At 39.3% G+C, this 21,304-nt stretch overlaps 1 protein-coding gene across 9 annotated transcripts in view; it reads right to left on the reverse strand.

Moving 5' to 3' along the window:
- Positions 1-2,378: 2,378 nt before the first annotated feature.
- arhgap23a (Rho GTPase activating protein 23a) overlaps positions 2,379-21,304 on the reverse strand; it is a 71,376-nt gene continuing 52,450 nt past the window's right edge. For 3 of the 9 annotated variants that reach the window (XM_016527615.1, XM_016527611.1, XM_016527608.1), the window contains exons 7-23: positions 17,889-19,626; positions 12,587-12,745; positions 12,042-12,156; positions 11,890-11,929; positions 10,789-10,926; positions 10,270-10,578; positions 9,297-9,358; positions 8,973-9,201; positions 8,724-8,876; positions 8,447-8,525; positions 8,215-8,288; positions 7,744-7,833; positions 7,253-7,378; positions 7,123-7,164; positions 6,888-6,981; positions 5,143-5,174; positions 2,379-4,929 (exon numbers count right to left, since the gene is read on the reverse strand). In XM_016527615.1, coding sequence (XP_016383101.1) covers positions 3,547-4,929; positions 5,143-5,174; positions 6,888-6,981; positions 7,123-7,164; positions 7,253-7,378; positions 7,744-7,833; positions 8,215-8,288; positions 8,447-8,525; positions 8,724-8,876; positions 8,973-9,201; positions 9,297-9,358; positions 10,270-10,578; positions 10,789-10,926; positions 11,890-11,929; positions 12,042-12,156; positions 12,587-12,745; positions 17,889-19,626 — 4,863 coding nt within the window. In that variant the 3' untranslated portion in view covers positions 2,379-3,546. Of the gene's footprint in view, positions 4,930-5,142; positions 5,175-6,887; positions 6,982-7,122; positions 7,165-7,252; positions 7,379-7,743; positions 7,834-8,214; positions 8,289-8,446; positions 8,526-8,723; positions 8,877-8,972; positions 9,202-9,296; positions 9,359-10,269; positions 10,579-10,788; positions 10,927-11,889; positions 11,930-12,041; positions 12,157-12,586; positions 12,746-17,888; positions 19,627-21,019; positions 21,153-21,304 lie in introns of those variants that run through there. The other 6 variants (XM_016527612.1, XM_016527609.1, XM_016527617.1 and 3 more) reach the window with 4 other exon arrangements.

Consider the following 21,304-nt stretch of genomic DNA (forward strand, 5'->3'; position numbering starts at 1 on the left):
AATACATGTATCTTTCACATATACATAGCCTACATACATACATACTGTACATATGTCTATGTTTCAAGTGTCAAAATGGTTTGTAGCCGTTGTGAGCATTTTTGTACTTACGTGACAAAAGTGTCATGATGTCCATGGAAGGCAGAATCTGAGAATCTGTTTTAATATCTCTAAATATCGGTTAGACTGATACTTAAAGATAAATAATATATTTTACTCACCCTGTAAATGCACTAAAGATGTGATTTTATATAGAGGAAATATAAATAAAATACTGAAAGCAAAGACAAAATATTTAACTATGCAAACCATTGCTAAAGTTTAAACCTGTTAAACGGTTTCATTTAAAACATTGACCTGTATACAGGTTTTTCAGGTCCCTCTATAATACTGTAAACACACACACACACACACACACACAAATACATACAGTATAATACCTCAGTAGAGGCGGAAACAGTGCCATTTCTTTATACCTTTTCTCAGAAATCATGCTCTGTGCAAAAATGCCTGCAGAACAAGACAAAAACACAAAACCCAAATGAAATATGGTCTGCAATAAGAATTTATTATAGCTTGTGACAGACACACTTTGCAGGTTAGATCTCTGTTCTTTGCATTGAGGTGAATAGATTTCTGCATAGTATTTGTAATTCACAGAGAAAGGCCATTAACAGGGAAAACAGTCTTGTGGAGTTAAAACAGGTACACCCCAAGTACTTATTATATTCATACAAAATATATGTATAAAAAACAAAAAAATATTAAGGAAAAACATTTCAAGTAACATCTTGAAAGAAATGACTGTACACCTAAGTGCACTTGTAAACCATATATAAACTAAAATAAAATAGGATAATATATGTTTATTTACAAGGTTAACTTAAGCAAGGCTTTGTACAAATGTTACAAAATCGTTTGACACACACATCCTCGACCACATAATGTATACACAGGCAATTTCAGACACACATACACACTCATATGAAGTGATTTCACCAATGAGCCGTTATTCAGTGTAGATGAACATGTGGGAAGGGGAACACACCACACTGCCTCTTATGGATCTTAAAGTAGTGAGTTACTGGTAGAATTATGCACCTGCTCTGAGCTCAATGGCCTATGTTAAAACTAGTTAAAACTGTCACTATCAACACTGTTCCTGTTTGCTAACACTGTTTAGCCAATACTGTACCGGCATGTTTGAAGAATTGGTTCATCTGGGACTTGAAAACACAAAAGCACTCCTTGGCATGTGAGTCATGAGGGTCTTGGCAGTAATTTAAAGAGCAGAATGTCATCATGTAACTGGCCAAGGAAGAAAGGAAGAAGAAAACTTTGGCAACACTGAAAAGCCCCTTTGTCTTGCAGGTTTTACCTTGCAGGTGCCTTGCAAGTAAATCTGAGTAAAAGTAATGAAAATTTGACTTAACTGAGGGCTTTAAACAGTTTTTATTTTGTATTCACACAGCAACCTAAAGGGCCGTTCACACCGACAGTGATTTGCAGTGACAAAGTGACTGGTTTCATTTTCATTGAGAATGATTTGAGGAAACAAGCAAAAGCAACACTCAGTTGCATAAAGAAGAGATCATGTTTATGCAAATGAACAGCAATGTGATGCAGCAACAACAGGAATACAGACCAGGGCTAGGCAAAATTTTAGTTTCAGCTCCCTTTCAATTCAAGGAAATTCCATACAATCAAATTTGGTCACCCTTTGTCTTGCAGGTTTTACCTTGCAGGTGCCTTGCAAGTAAATCTGAGTAAAAGTAATGAAAATTTGACTTAACTGAGGGCTTTAAACAGTTTTTATTTTGTATTCACACAGCAACCTAAAGGGCCGTTCACACCGACAGTGATTTGCAGTGACAAAGTGACTGGTTTCATTTTCATTGAGAATGATTTGAGGAAAAAAGCAACACTCAATTGCATAAAGAAGAGATCATGTTTATGCAAATGAACAGCAATGTGATGCAGCAGCAACAGGAATACAGACCAGGGCTAGGCAAAATTTTAGTTTCAGCTCCCTTTCAATTCAAGGAAATTCCATACAATCAAATTTGGTCACACCCTACTGGAAGTTGATTTGGAATTAGAATTAGAATTAAAGGAATTAAAGTGTAACTTACAATTCAAGTAAATTACAATTCAAAGAAATTTCAACAGGTAGGGATACTCTGGGAGATTAACCCCTGGTTTCACAGACAAGGTTTAAGCCTAGTCCCAGACTAAAATGTAAGTCTGAGCTGTTTCAGCTGAAAGAAACTTGCACGGATTGATCTTAAAATATGTCAGTGCCATTGTTTTGTCTCAAGATGCACACCAGTAATGTCTTTATCTAAGGCATGTTTATTAAAAATTACTTAAATGTCCTAATTGAACTATGGCCTAATCCTGGCTTAATCTAAACCCTGTCTGTGAAACCAGGCCTAAGTGTTTTTCCACCTTGGTCCATAAAATGAAACAATCTGTAAAAAGCAAAAATCTACATAAAAATAAGTACAAATGTCTATAGGTGACATCAAATGAGGCAGAAGTTTGTCTTGATAACTCTTTCATTTCTCATTACAAATGACGCTTAGGGTGTTTTCACACCTGGCTTGCTTGTATCGTTTGTTTCAGAAGCTGACACATTTTCTACTTTAGTTGAGTTATTTTAGAAATTATAATCACACTCAGATCCACACCAAAACAATCGGTCTGAGAACGGCTGAACGAGGTGGTCTTGGCCCGATTGAAACCGAACTGTAAAGTGGTTTGCTTTTGGTGAGAACGCAATCTGACCTAATGAACCAACAATCCAAGCTGTATCCTAATTCATAATGTGAAATGCGTTCAGTGTTTAATTCGGTGGGTGAGCACATTATTTATCATAGTTGAAAACCAAAGAGCATCTCTTCATTTTAAAATGTTATTGCTCTTCTCTGAAACAGGTGTATTGCAAGAATGCTGACCCAATGAAGCCTTGATATACATATACATTGAAACATATGAGTGTGTGCATCAATCCTTTCTGACGGATGACACGATGAGCGGATTCCTGGAACATAAACAGGTGCGATCTGACCAATGAGAGGACCGTTTTACACACATGTGATTAGCATAAACACATTTTGGTAAGTGAAATGTTGCCTTGTGAAAGCAAACCGAACCAAGGAGAAAGTGCAACATTGCAACAATTTAAGACCCTGTTCTGGAACAAAGCAAATAGTCTACAGGTCTGAAAATGCCCTTGTTGTAATTTTATTTGAATTTCAGTTACTTTTAAATTCCACTTAATTCAATTCAAATTTAAATTCTGTTTGCTACCTAAATTTAAATTCTGTTCAAATTCAAACTCAATTTAATTTTGAATGGTGCACAATGACGCTCACATCATCCGCCACCAGATACAGTTGAACACTGCAGTGAGTATGAACGCCTGGCGGTCAACAGTACTTGGCAACCACATAATCGCTGTCAGTGTGAACATACTGAGGACACAGCTACAACACAACCCAAATCCAGCTCTCTCGGTTCACTAGCCTGTACACACCATCACTGCTACAAGAAATCATGAAAGCGCGAGGTAGGCAGGACCCGATGTGCAGTAGGGTCTTCAGTCTCTGAGCACTCTGGGTGGGACTCTCCAACGTCCTGTTTTTCAACAGGGGAACAAGCTAGCGGTTTGGGGGGTGGCGCAGGTGTTTTTTTGTCTGAACTGTCCGTAGGGGAGACCACCACGGTGTGCCTCCTCCATGCACGTCTCTTTCGGCGCGTCTCTGGCGAGAGCTGCTTCCTCAGGCCAATGCTGCGTAGATCATCCGCCGAGCCCATCAGACGAGCCCGAACCTGATCCGCCAGGGAACCCTGCCCAGTGGACAAGAAGTAGCTTCTGGGACTGGCTGCAGATGTTGCCGTGCATTCATTTCGCACGCTAACCCCTTTGGAGGAGGATTTGGCTTTTGGGGAAGGAGACGGAGAGGAATCAGGGATTTGATTTGCACCCGACCGCCGTTCTCCCTCTGTGGTGGAGGAGCTGGACAGTTCCGAAAGGTCCACCGAGGGCGCTTTGGCTTTGTCTGCCTTTAGCCGACGCCGTGCGAGGGTGTCGCACTGTATGAGGCGGTGGGAGTTAAACGAGTGGCGGCTGTGGAGGCGCTGGGAAGCGGATGATGAGTAAGAGGAGGTCGAGGGAGTAGATGAACGTGCTGCGCCATCTTCAGGACTGGTTGTGAGGGAAGGAGGAGGCGGAGCAAAGGTTGTGCCAGAGGCAGCAGAAGGTGTCTGCGATTTGCAGTGTGCATAGAGAAAACTGCGTGGTGCGGTTGGTTCGGGTGAGGCGTGTGGGTTCTGGCTTGAACGGCTTGGTTTTTCTGGCCTCTCTTGGGTGAGGGAGCGTGAAGCAAATCCACTTTCATTATCGGTTTCACTCACCAGTTCACTATGCTCATCATCTGCATCTTCACCGCGCCCCTCTGATGCTAAACTCCGCCCCAGAGTGGACAGAGTAGAGTAACCTGACACAATAGACCGTGCATCATCTCCTCGCCAGCTGCGACCTTTCACTTCAGACCTTTGCTCTTCCTCCTCGCTCAGCAGCACTGCTGGTGCCGCTTCCTCTGTGGAGGAAATGCTGGGAACTACTTCTTCCTTTTGCTCCTGTGCCTTCTGTCTCTCACCCTCCTCCTCCTCTTCCTCCTCTTCTTCTTCATCCTCTTCTCCCTCCGCTCGAGGGGCACAGAAAGATGCGACCTGCCCCATCTCTTGCAAGTCGTCTTTTTCGGAGATGCAGAATTTAAGGGGCTCATGCTCAGAATCGTCGTCTGTGCTGCTGCCAAGGAGACGGCCGTTATGCCGTTTCCGGCGTTTGCGGGTCACAGCCGACATAATCGAAAACGTCAGGATATCCTTGGCAGTAAAGTCACGTTTTGATCCCCACGACCCCTAAGTATCAAATATTTCAAAAATTGTATTCAAACAAATACATTAATATTAATTATTATGAAAAATGTATTATCAAATATTTATTAAATTAGATTGCTTTTACAGAAAATTATTACTAATTTAAAGTGATTAAAAGCATCCAGATCCCTACAGTATTCTCTTTAACCTTTAATACACAACAAACATATGAAATAGTTTTTGGTCAATACTGACCTTAGATTTTGCAGAATCACTGTTGGTTGAGTCTGGACAGTTAAAAACAGGGAGAGACAGGGAGAGAGGAAGTTAGTGAAATTAACAAATATTTTGGCACCATGTTAAATATATGCTGTATTAATGAGAGGCACAGAGGAGGATCAACCTTGTGATTGTCAGTAAGTTAACTTTATACATTGATAAACAAGACCTGTAGCAGCCTCTGTGTCAATCATTAAGCATCACCCCCATAAACAGTGATTGCGAGACAGTGTTCACACAAGATCCAATATAAACAGCATCTGTGTAATAAACAACCAGCCGTTGATTGTCAGTTAATTTTCCAATGTGAACAGGGTCTTAGAAGAAGAAGTGAAGGAGCCCATATATGCAGCGGTAAAGATAAAGCGCACACTGATGACATCACATAACATACTGATGACATCGACCCATGAAAGAGCTAAGGGAAGGCAAGGGCAGAAACTGTAATTGTCAGAGGGGCAGAAAGACGAAACAAACACAATTTGCCAGCACACACAGGCCCCGTTTACCTGGCTTGGGTGTCACTTCAGAAGTGTTCTAAAGTTACGAATTGTGAAGGCTTAGCTCTTCAATATCATTTAGATTTTGCACAAATAATTTAACATGGCATTTACGTTTGTGATACATACCACTAGCGTTCAAAAAATGTGAGGTCAATGAGAGGACATAAAATTACATTTACATGTAAAGTGACAGTAAAAGACTGCAAAAAAACTGTTTTCAGGGAAAACAGTTTTCAACATTGATGATAATAAGAAATGTTTCTTGAGCAGCAAATCAGCATATTATAATGATTTCTAAAGAGTCATGTGACACTGAAGACTGGAGTAATGATGCTGAAAATATAGCTTTACCATCACAGAAATTGAAACCAATTACATTTTAAAATATATCTAAATAGAAAACATTATTGAAAGTTCTTTGGAATAATAGTTCATTATATTAATGTTTTTGCTGTATTTTCGATCCAATAAATGCAGCCATACGAAACCTCGTTCGAAAACATTAACAAAAATCTGACTGACCCGGTTTGAACAGTACTGTATATTGTATAGTCAATACTAAGCAATACCTGCTTATATAATATTTATACCTATATTTAGACCTACATTATCATGTTCAAATAATGACAAAATATTAGATGCACCCCTGCCATGAGCTATTCTGTTTGAATATGGTTGCTTTGAAAGAGAGGATAAAAAAGTATCCTGTTGACAGCTGTATTTAGCACTTCAAATGAACACAGAAGTGAACAGCACATGTAAACGAGGCCATAAACACCTCCATAACTTGTGCAAATAGCCATTAAACACACACTCATGAACACACACACACACAAGAGTGCAGGGCAGGGGAAACCCATCCTACCGCAGTGGCTGTTCCACAGGCTCAGCTAAGAGAGGGATGCAGAAATGTACAGAGAAAGACAGCAGAAAGTGAATATAATGAAAGAGATTGTTTAAAAAAGAAAACTCAGAGATGTAAAGAGCATTCAACATGCAGGAACACAGAAACATGTTGGACCTGCTGTCTACTACTGTCACATGTTCAACGGACAGACCTGTCCATCCACATGCAGATGAAAGTATGTATCCTAGTGTTAGTCATCTGAGGTGCAATATGACTGCTAGCCAAAAGCCATCTAATGTAGACTACTGTCAACTATAACTGGCTGTTTTTAACCTGCGCATAGTTGGTTGTAACTGGTTAAGCACTCTCACCTGATGCCTCCCCCAGCGGGCCCGTCCGACCAATATTAGAGAGGAGGTGATCTATGTTTGGGGCGGGCTGAACATCCTCTGTGTCCACTGGTGTCTGAGGGGTGACATTAAAATATTTTTTAAAAAGCCATGAAAAACTTTAGAATTTAAATGTTTAGTTATTTAGTCAATTTTAGTTATTTAGTCAAATTAATTTTGATGAATCTCAATAACACTAAATATAAAGAAAACAAACCTTTTCATCTTTTTCGTTTTCTTCACTGAAAAACCAGGCATGCTGCGCAGAGAGCAAGACAATCATTGTTTAAAATCATAATTAAAATGGAGACTAGCCGGTGGTCATTTTTGTCAGCTTTGTGCCTTACGTGCTGAATGAGTGTCTCCACAATCTTGTAGCGGTCAGGCATGTGGGTGACCATATCTGTCATGTTGTCCTCTGAGTTCCGGACAAGAGTGGGGCCAAACACCAGTGCCAAATTACGTGGCTCCATCTGCACATACATAAGCGCACAGTAAGACATCATACAGCTAATATGAACTAGCATTCTACTGTATGCAACAGGTTACACAAGCAGCTCTGCTGCTTTTTTAATGTGAAATGCCAAATTCAGATGCTACTAATAAGTAATAAAATGTCATCAATATTACTTAAAATCTCTAAACTATTTGCAAAGGTCTGCATAGGCAAGGAAAAAAGACTTGTCCCAGCTGGTTTTTAAACTCAACACAAGCCCAAATTAATACATAAAAAGCAACATCTGTGTTCAACTATGCTTTGTAAATTTCCAATAGTAAAAATATACTGTAATTTAAAATACTGAAATATCTGAATCACAGAAAAGCAAGTGTTGCTCACTTTGTTCTTCTCAGAGTGGTCTGCCACAGTCTTTAGATGTCCAATTAGAAATTTTAGAGTGTGGAAGTAATAATCTGGGAGATCACGTATCTGCAGAAAGACAAAAAGAGACAAATAGAAAGTTAATAGAAAAACAGGTGAAGAAAATACAAACTAAATGCTATACACTACTGTTCAAAAGTTTAGGGTCATTGTGATTTTTTCCCCAAAGACAAAATAGTTTAAAAGTGATAGTAAAGCAAAATAAAATATTTATATTTCAAGTAAATGCTGTTTTATTCAAACCTTTGATTGATCCTGAGTGAAAATGTGCATATGTTATAATATATTTTTGATCAAATAAATGCAGACCTTGGTGAGCATAAAGACTTTAAACAAAAAAAACTTTACAGATCTCAAACATTTGAATGGTAATGTAGACTTGCAGCACAATGTGGCTTTTACAGTAACATGCTGAAAGCAAGTTCATACCAGTTTCTTCATTGTCCTTAGCCTGTCACTGGCATTCTCCATCCGATTGGCCTCAATAAAGTCATTGTATTTGTCTTCAAGAGGATAAAGAGAAAGAGAAATGGAAGGAAAAATGTCACTACATGACATACTTCATACCTTTCAAAATATATTTCACAAGGATTCCAGTACATTTACAGTTTTATGCACATAAAATAGCACTAAATCACAGTTCACATGCTCATAATCTCACCATCTGTGAAGAGGGGTTCTGGGAGTTTACGGAAGAAGGACTTTAGCAGGCTGCTGACCACATTCAAGTCTTGCCATTTCTGTACAGGAGTAAAAAGTGAAAGCAGTTGTTCTTGTTGTTGAACCCAATTATCATTGAGCTCTCAATATGAGGAAGCATCCGCTTAAACATGGGAAGTGAATATAACCAGCATGTTGACTCAGTCTCAAAGAGCCAGTGGCAAGTTAACAATGACAGAGATTGTGTGTGTGTGTTTGTGAGTGAGTAAACAGCTCACCTCCTCAGCGATGTTGATGTCTCCTCCTTTGTTGAGCTGCTCCTGCAGGCTGGACACTACTGCATTGTTTCCTGGCACTCTGTAGATCCCTGTGTACTCCAGACCCATGTCCTCCACCAACCCACAGCAGATCTCCACAATCAGGGGAATGAACTACACAGACCAACAGACATACACATGTAAACATACTAATGTGAAGTTACCAGTAAGCATAAGAAACACATTCAGCACGCTGCATAAAGGACACACCTTGTTGTTGGTAGCAGGCTGGCAGTCCTCTAGACGCACACAAAACACTTTAGGACTTGCTTTCTTAGCCTTCTTCATTATATTTATGCCCCAAGGAGATTTAGGGGGGCTGCTCTCATCTTTAGCCTCGTGTTTTGGGGAACGTGGAGGTGCGCTGTTGTCTTGCTTACTGAGCAGAAATGTCATTCGAGGCACTCTGGGTGAGGAGTCTGGTTTATTACCTGTTGGACTACAAGAGGGAACCAAGAGGAAGCGGATCATTTTAATTAATTAATTCTTTTTTTTTTCAGAACAACAAAATGCTACAGTGGGCTCCAATCTCACCTTTGCTTCCTGTAGTCATTAAGTTTCTTATTGATGAGAGCCTGTCGTGAGAAACCCAGTTCCTACAGACAAATATGAATAAAGAGCATTTCAATTTAACTGAAAAATTATTAATTGTCCCACCCCAAAAACCATTGGTTGAGCAAATTTTGCCATTTTGTGCAGTGCAAACCACAGGCCACAGAGTTGTCACTCTTCGGGGAAATCAATCAACAAACTGTGTTATCGGTAATGACAACTACAACAAAGTGTAAATTAAAACTTTTTCATGCACTAAAATAAAACATAATTGGAAAAAATAAAAATACATTAGAAAAAATTAAAATAAAGTGCATTTTTATATTTCTGAAACAAACTATATATATATATATATATATATAAAAATTTAAAAAAAAGTACATTATAAGTGTGTTAGGTTTTATTTTAGCATGTTCATAAATTAAAATTGAAAATTGAAAACAAAATAAAATGTACTTTATTTTAACGCTAGTTTTTCCAGGTATGTTAGATTTTATTTTAACATGTTCATAAAATAAAATAATAAAATAAAATATGTTATTTATGTACTTTATTTTAATTTTAGTTTATCCAAGTATATTCGTTTTTATTTTAGTATGTTCATAAATTAAAATTTAATTAAATTACAAGTTCTTCATTTTAACTGAAGTTTTTCCAAGTATGTTAGGTTTTATTTTAGCATGTCCATAAAAAAAATTATTAAATAAAAATTATGTATATGGATAAAATCCCATATATTATACAAGCCCATATATATTATGACCATATTCACATTGACTAGCAATAGCAAAGCCTGCTGACAGTAAACAACAGTAAGAGAGGAAGGAGATCTCAGAAACAAACACCATGTAAACATGCACTGCTTCCTGTACAGGCAATGACAACCTCAACAAATTTGGTCTTGCCATTTCATTCGGTTGAAGACCTCTATGTTCCATCATTCTCACACTCTCACCTCGTTGTCAGTCTTGCTGTTTTCTCTGATGACTCTGATCCACTCCAGCATGTCCTCTCTGTCCTCTGCCTGTAGCAGGTATTCACAGAAGTCCTGTGTGGTCAACCTCAACGCGTGTTTGCGCTTCGTTTCACTGTACGCAATGTCCACAAGGCAGCCCCGGATGCTGATTGGCTGCTCCTCTTCAGCCCCGCCTCCCAGCACCGCCCCTTTGAGCACTGCCTCTCGCTTGTCTTTGTACAGGAACAGAGAATGGGACCGAAGCACAGAGAACACCCGCCTCCAAGGCCAGATGGCACTACCCACCTTCTGCAAGAGAGAGAGAAAAGACTAATCTCATCCATCAGATCATACAGGTAACTAATTACGGTAGTCATTTAACAGATACTTTTATCCAAAGCAACTTGCATGGCGAGTTTGAACCTAAAACCTTTCGGTTACAAGCCCACATCATTACCTAAGCCACTAACAACTGCTCCCCCAGATTATAAATGAACCCTCGCTGTCTGTTTGGCTTACCTTGCCCTTCTCTGTGTGGATCTGTTTAAAGTGGAGCCAGCCTTCTCTCTTCACGTCACTGTAGCTGATGCTGCCCAGCTCCGAGGTAGAGTGTCGTTTAGAGCGAGCTTCTGCCGCAGCACCCAGACTGTCCAGAGACTAAACCATGACACAGGACAGAGAAATGTACAACTGTGACACTGACATGGAACTACAGTATACAAAGACCCAGAATACAGGAAGAGGACAATTAAAGCTGTACACTCCAAAGTTTTAAGTTAAAATATCACACAATACAATTTGAAACAAAATGGACCTTTTTAACTTTTTTATCCATTCTTGGGCGATAGGAAAATGCTAACCAATAGCTAAATAACTATTGGGGCACTGCTTTAGCAAACATGCATATACAATTGAAATAAAAAATAGACAACGGAGAGGTGAAAACTGTTATTATAGCATGGATTATAATATGGCTGGAATGCTATACTGACACAGTGTTGTTATTGTTAGCTAAAACTAAAACAATCCAAGATAGTTTTTGTTAATTGAAATAAAAAAATAGATGCTGACTTCAAAAACTAGATGCTGCCTTTGCAACTTACAGAGCTAAAAAAAGTTGAACTACTAAAATGATGAAAACAAAATCAAATTAATAGAAATGAAATTGAAATATTTTTTGAAAAATAAAAATGACATCATACAATTTTTAAACTTAAATTAAAATATAAACTGAAAACATCAAAATAAAAGCTTATTCAAAATATTAATAAAAAACATAATAGTATATCAAAAAATTATAAAATAACACTGATATTGACCAATCAGAATCTGATCTATAATCAGAAATATATCAAAAGCACAAAACAAAATGTTTAAACTTAAACTGCAATTAAAATGAAAACTGAAGACATAAAATAACAGCTAATTCAAAATATTAATAAAAACAATAGTATACAAATAATGCTAAAATAACCCTAATATTGACCAATCAGCATCCAGGATCTATACACAGAAATACATCACATTATGTTGACTTAAAACAATACAGTACTTTTGTTCATATCGAAATTTTAGAGAGTACGACCCGGTTTCTACTGTAATTTAGGGAATTAAACTCACCCCTTCAGTAAAGAAACTCTTGACTCTTTTTGGAATCCTCCTGTTGAAGAAGCACAATAAGAACATGTTCAAAAATAAAAATCAACTCACACATCTTTACTGAGATGTGAATAGTATTCAAAAATAGTAATAGTAAAATTCCTAAAACTCACGAGAAGACCCGCCCCTCTTCTCTATATGCATTAAGCCCCTCATCACATGACTTGGAGCGTTCAGTGGTGATGGCCAGCAGGTAAGAGGAGCGACGATTAGACTTGGGATCCCCTGCTTATAGAGAGAGAAAGAGAGAGACATCCACTCATTACAAACGGTGAAAAGGACAAAGAACAAGAAAAGAGAGAGAGCTGATGAAGGACAGTTAGTGTGGAGTTGGGTAGGATACAGGGAGTAATCTGAGATTAGGAGGTGGGAAGGTGGTGATCTTCATCACAGTGTCGGTGAAGTCCAAAGACGGTGCACGGGCATTACCGAAAGATCATGTGAACAAATGCAGTACGGCATGCACATATACATTTGACTTATTTGTGCTGTATGAGTATGCATGCAGTAGGAGGAGCTTTATAATGATCACATGCAGCTTCTGAATGTTTACTTAATTGCGTAAACTCGTCACGATGTTTTCATGTACAGCTCTAGGCAGTGGTTTGGTCATTTAGTAGTAACAGTAACAGTGTTTCTCTTTCTCTGCATCACTCACTGCAGTCGTGGGAGAAAAGGCGGTTGAGGGGAAAGGTGAAGGTTGGGGAGGCGGGGCTTGTGGCCACAGCAGGGGCGGAGTTTATACCGCCACTGGACACGACGGAGGAGGCGGGGACATGACGTGCCCGCAGATCTGCACTTGGACTGGTCGGCTCATCTGTGGGAGGAGTGGAACGGAGGAAAGGATAGGAAAAGGGGAAGGAAGGAAGACAAGAATAAAAGAAAGTTATATTGGTAAGAGGAGTAAGATTGAAAGAAGGGAAACCAAAAAGAATAACAAGGAGGGAGGGAAAGGTTAGAGGGAAAGCAAAATGGTGTTGCACAGTTAATTTCAAGATATTTAAATATCATAATACACCAAAACACAAGAGACTCTTCCTCTCTGACATGTGTGCATACAAAAGTAAACAACTGAATTTCCAAACACTCAATTTACTGCAAAACCTAATGAGATTTAGACACTCTCAAAGAGAGGAGGAGTAATCGAGTGTTACTGTAAGGAGAAGCTATAGTGCACACTTTATCTGTACCCACTCATCATGTTTAAGCATATGATATGTGACAAAGTGAAAAATGCTGAGATAAAAGAAGAAAAAGAAAGAGAAAGAATGAATAAAGCATACAGCATTTTGTACCTGACTCGTGGCCCTCCATGAAATAAGTGATCAATGTGGAACTGAGATGTACAAGTCCTTTTTGTATTAACACATGGTTTCAGTTCTTGCTGAAGCGCATAGTGCCTGGTGTTGTGAGTTTCTCGTGGGAAGTGGTTGGTTGCTGCAGGTATGCTTTTATAACAACCTCTTTGGAGTGGTCAACTGGTTAAAGCTAATACATTAAAGATCCATCCTGTCAACGTCTTTCTTTTCCCCAAATCCTTAATATATAAGCACATATTAGCCATGTGTGAGATGAGTGGCACCTTCAATGAATTCTTCAAAAAAACAACTCTGTTTTCAAAGCATGTGCTTGCAGTTATGTGTCAGGTCTTTCCTGCCCTGCAGCAGTAACAAGATCGCTTCAAAAACGCAATTTGGCAGAACGTTGGTATTTCAGTGACTGAGGAGATTCTGTCAACCAGTAAACCACCTGCAACAACATCTATCTACACCAGCAGGTGGCAGCAGCACACAAACGTCAATGAACAAGAGGATTTCAAAACAAGATTTGTCTGGTTAGCATGGTCCAGTTAGCGCTAGGCCCAGTTGTTCAAAAGTACTCTGATCAGATTTTGATTTGAAAATTGGTTGTTTGAAAGCAAAAAAACAGGATTCTAAGAATGGAGTTGATCATGAAATCCAGTCTTGGTTTTGATCTGGATCAAACCTTCAGTAAGTGTTGTTCAAACCACATTTTTAATACCTTTGATCCAAAAAAGCAGGATTATCCTGATCCCAGTAGAAGCTGGGATTCAGAGAGATTTCAGAGATGAACCAGTCAATAGTCTTAACAATTACATTTTATCTAATTACACTTACATTACAATTACTTTCTAACAATTACATGCCTTATTGCAAGTATATTTCAACATTTTGAGCCAGATTAACTTTTTGAACAACTGGGCCATGCAGAGAGCATCTTTCTCTATTGACAGCCATTCAAAATAGTAAAAGAGAAAAGTGTTCTTACAGTGCCACCAGCCAATCAGTGTTGTCATGTTGTCATTTTCCTGCTTTGATTAGTCACCCAGAATTATAAATGAACCCCCCCGTTTAAACTCATCAGTATCCTGCTCTCTATTCTCATAATTTGAGTTTCTTTATCTCTGTGCATCACTTTTTCATGTGACTATCATCCATCACTTCTGACTTCATATGAAGTCCACTCCTTTTCTTCTTATTCATCAGTTTATCAAATGTTTAAATGTCTTCAACATTCATTACAATGCACATACATCAACCAACCTCTAATTAAATGTTTATCTTAAATCAAGTGAATCATTTTTCTTTAAATTCTCTTATGTTGTCTACTCTTTCTCATACTAGAAGGGAGCAGGGGCGGAAACATTCCCAATCTAGGATGTGGAATCTGGACTGTGCTTGTTTTCCAGCCACTGGCAGAAATAGCTGTTCTGTGGGTTTAACAAAGGCCCTCATTACTGAAGCCTGAGTATGAGCTCACACACACAAACACACACACACACACACCTCCACACACAACTCCATAGAGTCTGTCTCTTGGACATGCAACACTTGCACATAGAAAATCCATCTGTACTACTTTAACATCAGTCATGTGCAACAGTTGTATTTTGAGGCTCAGATGCAAAGCTGTAAATAACCCAACCCATCAGAACGGATATCTCTGGTGAGTTAGCGTGTAGCATGTTAGTGTGTGAATGGTTGGTGGAGTGAAGACTCCTCCCCTTTTTATTGGAGACACAATGACCACATTGAGGGCAGAAAGAGCTGAGTGTGCCGATTGTGTCCGGTAATATCTGATTGTGTGAGAGTGTGTATGTGTGTGTCCTTCACCCCTAACCCCAAAAACCCCTGCTCCCTGCTCCTTTTCCTTCTGCATTCTCAGTTCATTACACGTTTGTAAAAAAGTGCAAGTCTTCTGCAACTAAACAACATAAAAGTATACACTACATGAAACAACTACATTCATTCCAAAACTATTTGAACTTTCCTCATTCCTCTGAAGAACATTTTGCCTGAATACCTGAATGAACTGACCCTCCCCCGGTTACTGTTGCTAACTGAGACAAGTTTTACAGAACCTCCAATAAGAATGAACTAGAAATTTCTGATCAGCCTGATTTTTAGTAAAATATGTTCTTAAAGTGAAAAAAAAAAAAGATTGGGTATTATTCGTCTGTGGGCTGGAATGAATAAAGATATCACAAAGGCTTTTTTATTTATTTATTTTTTACCAGGGTTATTATAGTTAGCTAGAACTAAATTCATTTAAAAAAAATAATTACAAATATTAAATAAAATAATAAAATATTAATAAAAGCTACAATATCATCACAATTATCCTAAAATAACACTTTCAAGACCAAAAATTTGTCTAAAAACTTTCTCAATTTTAAAACAAGGCACGGACAGGCTTTTAGTTTGTTGCATGCTGTAGATTGATATAGATATGGCCATATGCAATTAATATAATTTATGTTTCCTGGTTGTAATCATATGACTTGAATGTCATCTTTACATAAAACAAAGATCCAGTTGCACTAACACAGTAACGCAGTTTGAAAACCATTCACCCCAAATCAATACGAGAAATTCCAGTACAAACGACTCCACTGACATGACAGGTAGAGCAAGAACAGACTGTCTGTTGTTTTTATCAGTATGGTGTAACATGCCCCAGCTTGTGAGCATTTCTGTTAGTTTCAGTTTAGTCCTCTCTGTTTCAGAGTCTTTTCTGCTGTGTTGCCTCCATCAATCTCTAAACAGGACCTGAGATACACAACGACCTGCTCCCATCCTAAATATGTAGTTACATTTTTGCAATACTCCACAACTTCTCCTAAACATACACAAACACATAACGTAAGCAATCATTTTAACAAATGTAATCAAACTGAAGGGTCTAACTCAAGGGGTGTGTTGCATTGTACAGGTGTGCGGAGGCAGAAACATGCTTCTCGTCTGTGCTGACTGCTAAAGGTGGGGCACTTTTATGCATAGTGGTTTTAGGCTTAACCTCCCTCAGGAATGAAAGCACTGCAATAACAACAGCTTATGCAATCACAACAGATCATAAAAAGATGTCCAGCAGTGAAAAGAGCAGAACAATCTAAAAATCACTAATAGGCCTGAAATTAATTGGTTTTGTTTTAATGTTGCCATTACAACTCCTAATGCAATGTTAAAGGAAAGCAAATGACCAACTGAAAGCTTTTAAGGAAACTGCAAAATCAATAGCACTCCACTTAAATCCAGCTGTGCTATAAACATATAATTAGAGGAAACAGAGATTCATGGCCAACCATATATAACACTGTAGCACATTTAACAGTAAGAGTTTTGGTGTCTATCTCAGTTTGTTTTGAATGTTTTGCATTCAGCCGGCCATTTTGTTTCAGATTTCCTCTTGCACTCTGGTTTAGTAATAAAGGCAAGCAGAGACAAGATCACTTTGAGCTACAGGCCAAAGCAAACACACACACTTACAGGTACATCTAAAAAAATTTGAATATCATGAAAAAGGTCAATATTTTTTGTCACTCATTTCATAAAGTGAAACCCATATATTATATAGATTAATTACACATAGAGTGACATATTTCAAGCCTTTATTTCTTGAAATTTTGATGATTATGGCTTACAGATAATGAAAACCCAAAATTCAGTGGAAGGACCATGCTGAATGACTCGATTCGAACCAGAAGCTGAACCATGGCTGAATGACTCGATTCGTTTGCTCAGAAAAATTTGTAGGAGTTGACCTTTTTCATGATATTCTAATTTTTTTAGATCAGCTGCTTTTTTTCAAATAAAACCAATCATAATTACTATAAACTAACCCCAACCCAACCCTAACCTTCCCTTAAAAGAGGACTTGAGACATTATTTACTTTATTTATAAACCATTTCCCCAATTAAGTTTTTGTCAGACTAAGTTAACATCTGCAGATATTTTCCAGCTATTTTGTAACTAAAATATAGGTAGGTTATAAAACACACATATTCACACAACTGTGCCTTAGTCAATCAATCAAAATTTCTACAGTATGTAAATATGTCAAGACAATTCTCTTCAAATCCTTTATCTTCATAGTGTTCCCAAAGCTCAAACAGTAGAGCGTGGCACTAGCAATGCAAAGGTCATGAGCTCAATTCCCAGAGAATGCAGTCAATTTGTATAGAAGCGTCTACTAAAAGAGTAAAACTGTAGAAACAGGATGGAATTGGGCGAGGCACTGGAAGAGTGGAAAAAAGAAGGAGAGGAAGAAAGAAAAATAGGACTAATTTAAATCCAGTAAGTCTGATTCAGCCACAGACAACTAATATTGTCAGGCTGACCATGGGAGATTCCAGCATTACCTAATGCACAGACATGCACACTGGTTCACCAGACATAGGAAATGAAGGGTAAGACCAGTGGGGTTGTGAGTTATTAAGACAAGTACAGTCATTCTCTAACATTCCCATCAGTCTATTTTAATGGTGTCTGGATACTTAATCAGTTTCCTTGTTAAAATAACAACCATGTGCAGGATAGAGTGAGCAAATGATGGGAAGTGAAAAAGAGAGGGAAAAACCGAGAACTAGATGGAACAGTATTTTGCAACAATGAAAAGGAGAGCATGAGAGCAAAGGAGTCACTGAGAAGTAGGGACTTACCTATGAAGGGAATTGACGCGAGAGAATCATCCTCTATGGATAGTGGTGGTAGGTTACCGTTCGTACGGCGATGAGAAATAGCACTTTCCGCTTTGGCAGGGGGCTCCGTAGGATCAGAGGTAAAGAGTAGAGGGTCACTGGAGTCAAGCGCTATGCCGTAATGTGGATGTCGTAGGGCGTTCGCACCCCTGCGTCCGGTGGGTGGTTTCTGCCTCAGAACCACTTCCTGTGTCTGGGCTTCACCTGTTGCTTCCCCTGCCCCTCTGTCATGATTAGTGGGTCGGTAAGTTCTGTCTTGTCCTTCAGGGGCTGTGGGAATAGCAGTTGTAGAAGAGGTGGTTGGTGGAGCTGGGGAAGGAGAGGCCAAGGGTGGAAGCCCCTCTGGGGGACTGGTCTTGGGTGTAGGGGTCCAGAGGTGTGGACCTGTGTAAGAGGGGTCTCTAAATGACTGGGCTTGCTGCAAGATACGGCCAGTCTTCCGGTTGAAAGAGGGGCTGTAGCTACGATAGCCAATCGGCTCCTCATCTAGACTCTGGCAAGAAGGCAAACGTCTTGCCAGTGGAGCTGCCTGCTGTGGTTGTGAAGTCTGAGATGAGTGTTGGTGTGCTGCATGTGTGACGTTTTGATGCTGAGGTGTGTGTTGATGGTGTTGTGGTGTGTGGTGTTGCACTTGGTGCTGCTGGATTTGGTGGTGTGACTCTGCGTGTTGGCCACAATGTCCGCCATGTCTCAGATAGCTTTCAGTCCTGTTTGGGGGCTGGTGGACCCAAGTAGATCTTTCGAGTCGTGGTGAAAGTATCCCCACAGCTCTATCAAGAGTTTCCAGTGAACGTGCTGAATGTCCATACTGGCTTACTAGAAGGTTTTCGGAGGACTTACGCCCATGGGCAACTGCAGATGGGTTCTGTCCATACGCATGCTCACCCCGCCAGTCTCCATGGTTCCAGTGGGGATCAGTGTACGCTGCTGAGCTCTGCTGAAGCAACAGCAATGTGTCTTGTGATGCACTGTGGGGAAAACCTGCTTGCTGCGAACGCTTGGCCCTCCCAAGCTCACCTAGACGATCATGCGAGAAACTCCTGTGGCGTGGGTGAATGGAGCGAGAAACAGATCGCTCTCGCTCTCGTTCTCGTTCCTGCTCCCGACCTGGTACTTGGCTATAGTACCAGTTGGAAAGGGCTTGTTGAGTGCATTCGCTGCGGCTGGATGGGGGTGTTGATATTGACTGAGAAGGACTGGCCCAAGGTGGGCTTTCCTTGCGGCCTCCAATGTGCCCCACGGCAGTACCCATGTTGTGGTTGGCAAGATGAGCATGATGCAATGGGCTCATCATCCCTCCTGAGGAGGAAGATGATGAATATGAGCGTCCTCTCATTTGTCCGGTTGCCTGTGGTCCCCTGTCAGTCATTCCATACTGGATCTCCTCAGTTCGGTGTGCAGGGCTACTGTGACCAACACCTCCTGGCTCACAGCTCCTGCCCTCGGCTGCCCAGAAAGCATTGGAAGCTACTGTCCGGTTGTCAAGGGGTGGAGAGGGACCATAGGAGGAGCCGGGCCAGCGGCTCCAGTTGTCCAGCTGGTTTTGCCCCATGTATGAAGAAGCTGGGGCAGGGCCGGCTAGGGCAGGAGGCTGTGATTTTGTATGTGGAGGGTAGAGGACAGGGGGTGGTGGAGGAAGATTTTGGGCCTTTCCTGTATATGGATTGTTCCCTCTTAGGTAGGCATCATGGGAATATGCCTGAAAGAGAGAAATACAACTGTTTCATTCCAAAGGAACATAAAGGGGTGACTTAATTTCTTTTTTTTTTGCTTTTTTTTTGCTTTTAGAACAAGACAAATTAGGACATACAGAAAAACAGTACAAAATAGAAGAAAATATTGCTGTAAATGTAAAGCAAGTCTGACAATAAACAAACAAATTAAGCCAAAACAAAAGCACAAACAATGAAGTTAAATTTCCATGTAATTATGTAAAGTGTTGGTGTAAGATTATTATGTATATGTATACACCTCTATATCTTGTATAAGGTAACTTAATTTCAACAGAGTGAGAAAGGCGTCAAGGAGTGGAGGTGAAAGGTTCATAGAAAAAAGTGGTAAGAGAGATGACATTACAATTACATGCTGACCATGAGACACTATCACTATATACTGATCATGTGATTGTGTCATAATACTGAGTTTCAGTGTAGTACTAGCTTATTCAATTTTTCAAACACCAAAACAAACATACCTTAAAAACCAAAACTGGCTTATCTAAAGATGTCAAATAAGACAAATGCTAATGATTTCTAATAATATTGAAAAGTTATCTAAAAATCATCAGGGGAAAAACAAAACTGAAAAAAAAATTTACTCATTGAGAGATTCATGAGAGATTCATCACAACACCACAATGTAATAAATATGTTTTCAGTAAAAAAAGAAAATTCTTGAGACACAAAATTATGTAAAATTTAATTTATGAAAATTATGTTTATAAAGGATTAAATGATTTTTCACAGGTCGATTTAGTTTTAGCATTAGCTCTCTCTAAATATATTATTAATAGATATAATATTTAGATTTATGGTTAAAGCAAGAAAAAATATAAGAAAAGCATAAGGATACGATAAGAATTAAACTTAATTCACGTCATATTATAAGAAAGGTAAAATCACCTTCTAAATTAAATTTATCTTGTTTTAAGAATGTTTAAATAGAAAATATGACTGAAATATGTACTAAGAAAATAATTTTTGCAGTATAATGTTACAAACCAGAAGACATCGACTCCAAAACCTCAACAACTTGTACGACCCATGCAGTGACTACTGTGTGACTGTAGAGAGGATGTCAAGCTGACCAGATGCATCAACACTAACCTCAAAACACACTGACATAAACTTGACATGTGCTCAATTAAGAATTTATTAACAAAACAGAGACATGGCTGGCTGACGAAACACTGTCCAGCTCCAGACAAGCAAATCGTCTAACATAGCATAGTACATGCAGTCTGCTAATACATGCAAATACAACCAACACAGAGAACTGAAACTCACTAATCGAGAGAAACATTCCCTAAAGCTCCAATGTGTCGAACGTCTCTTGTTTTCTATTTAGTGTCCTCTTTAACAGCTTAAATGTACCTCTTATGTCCTGATTTGTGTTTTTTCAAGTTCATGTCTCGTTGTCACGTCCCTCTGTTATTCTCTGTATCTCTTTTTCTCTTTCTGTCTATGTTGAGCCCTACCCAACCCAATGCTCTTGAACTCCCTCCCTCTCTCTCTCTCTCTCTCGTCGTCTCTCCACCCTGTGGGAGTGTGGGAGGGGCCACATATCTGATGATGTCATCTCTGGAATGTAGCTGATGCGGGTGTAAGGAGGGGTGTGTAGAGAGACAGAGAGAAGGAGAGATAGACATGGGGGTAAGA

Source organism: Sinocyclocheilus rhinocerous, unplaced genomic scaffold (genome assembly GCF_001515625.1).
Source record: "Sinocyclocheilus rhinocerous isolate Xijiao unplaced genomic scaffold, SAMN03320098_v1.1 scaffold273, whole genome shotgun sequence".
Classification (NCBI taxonomy): Eukaryota; Metazoa; Chordata; class Actinopteri; order Cypriniformes; family Cyprinidae; genus Sinocyclocheilus; species Sinocyclocheilus rhinocerous.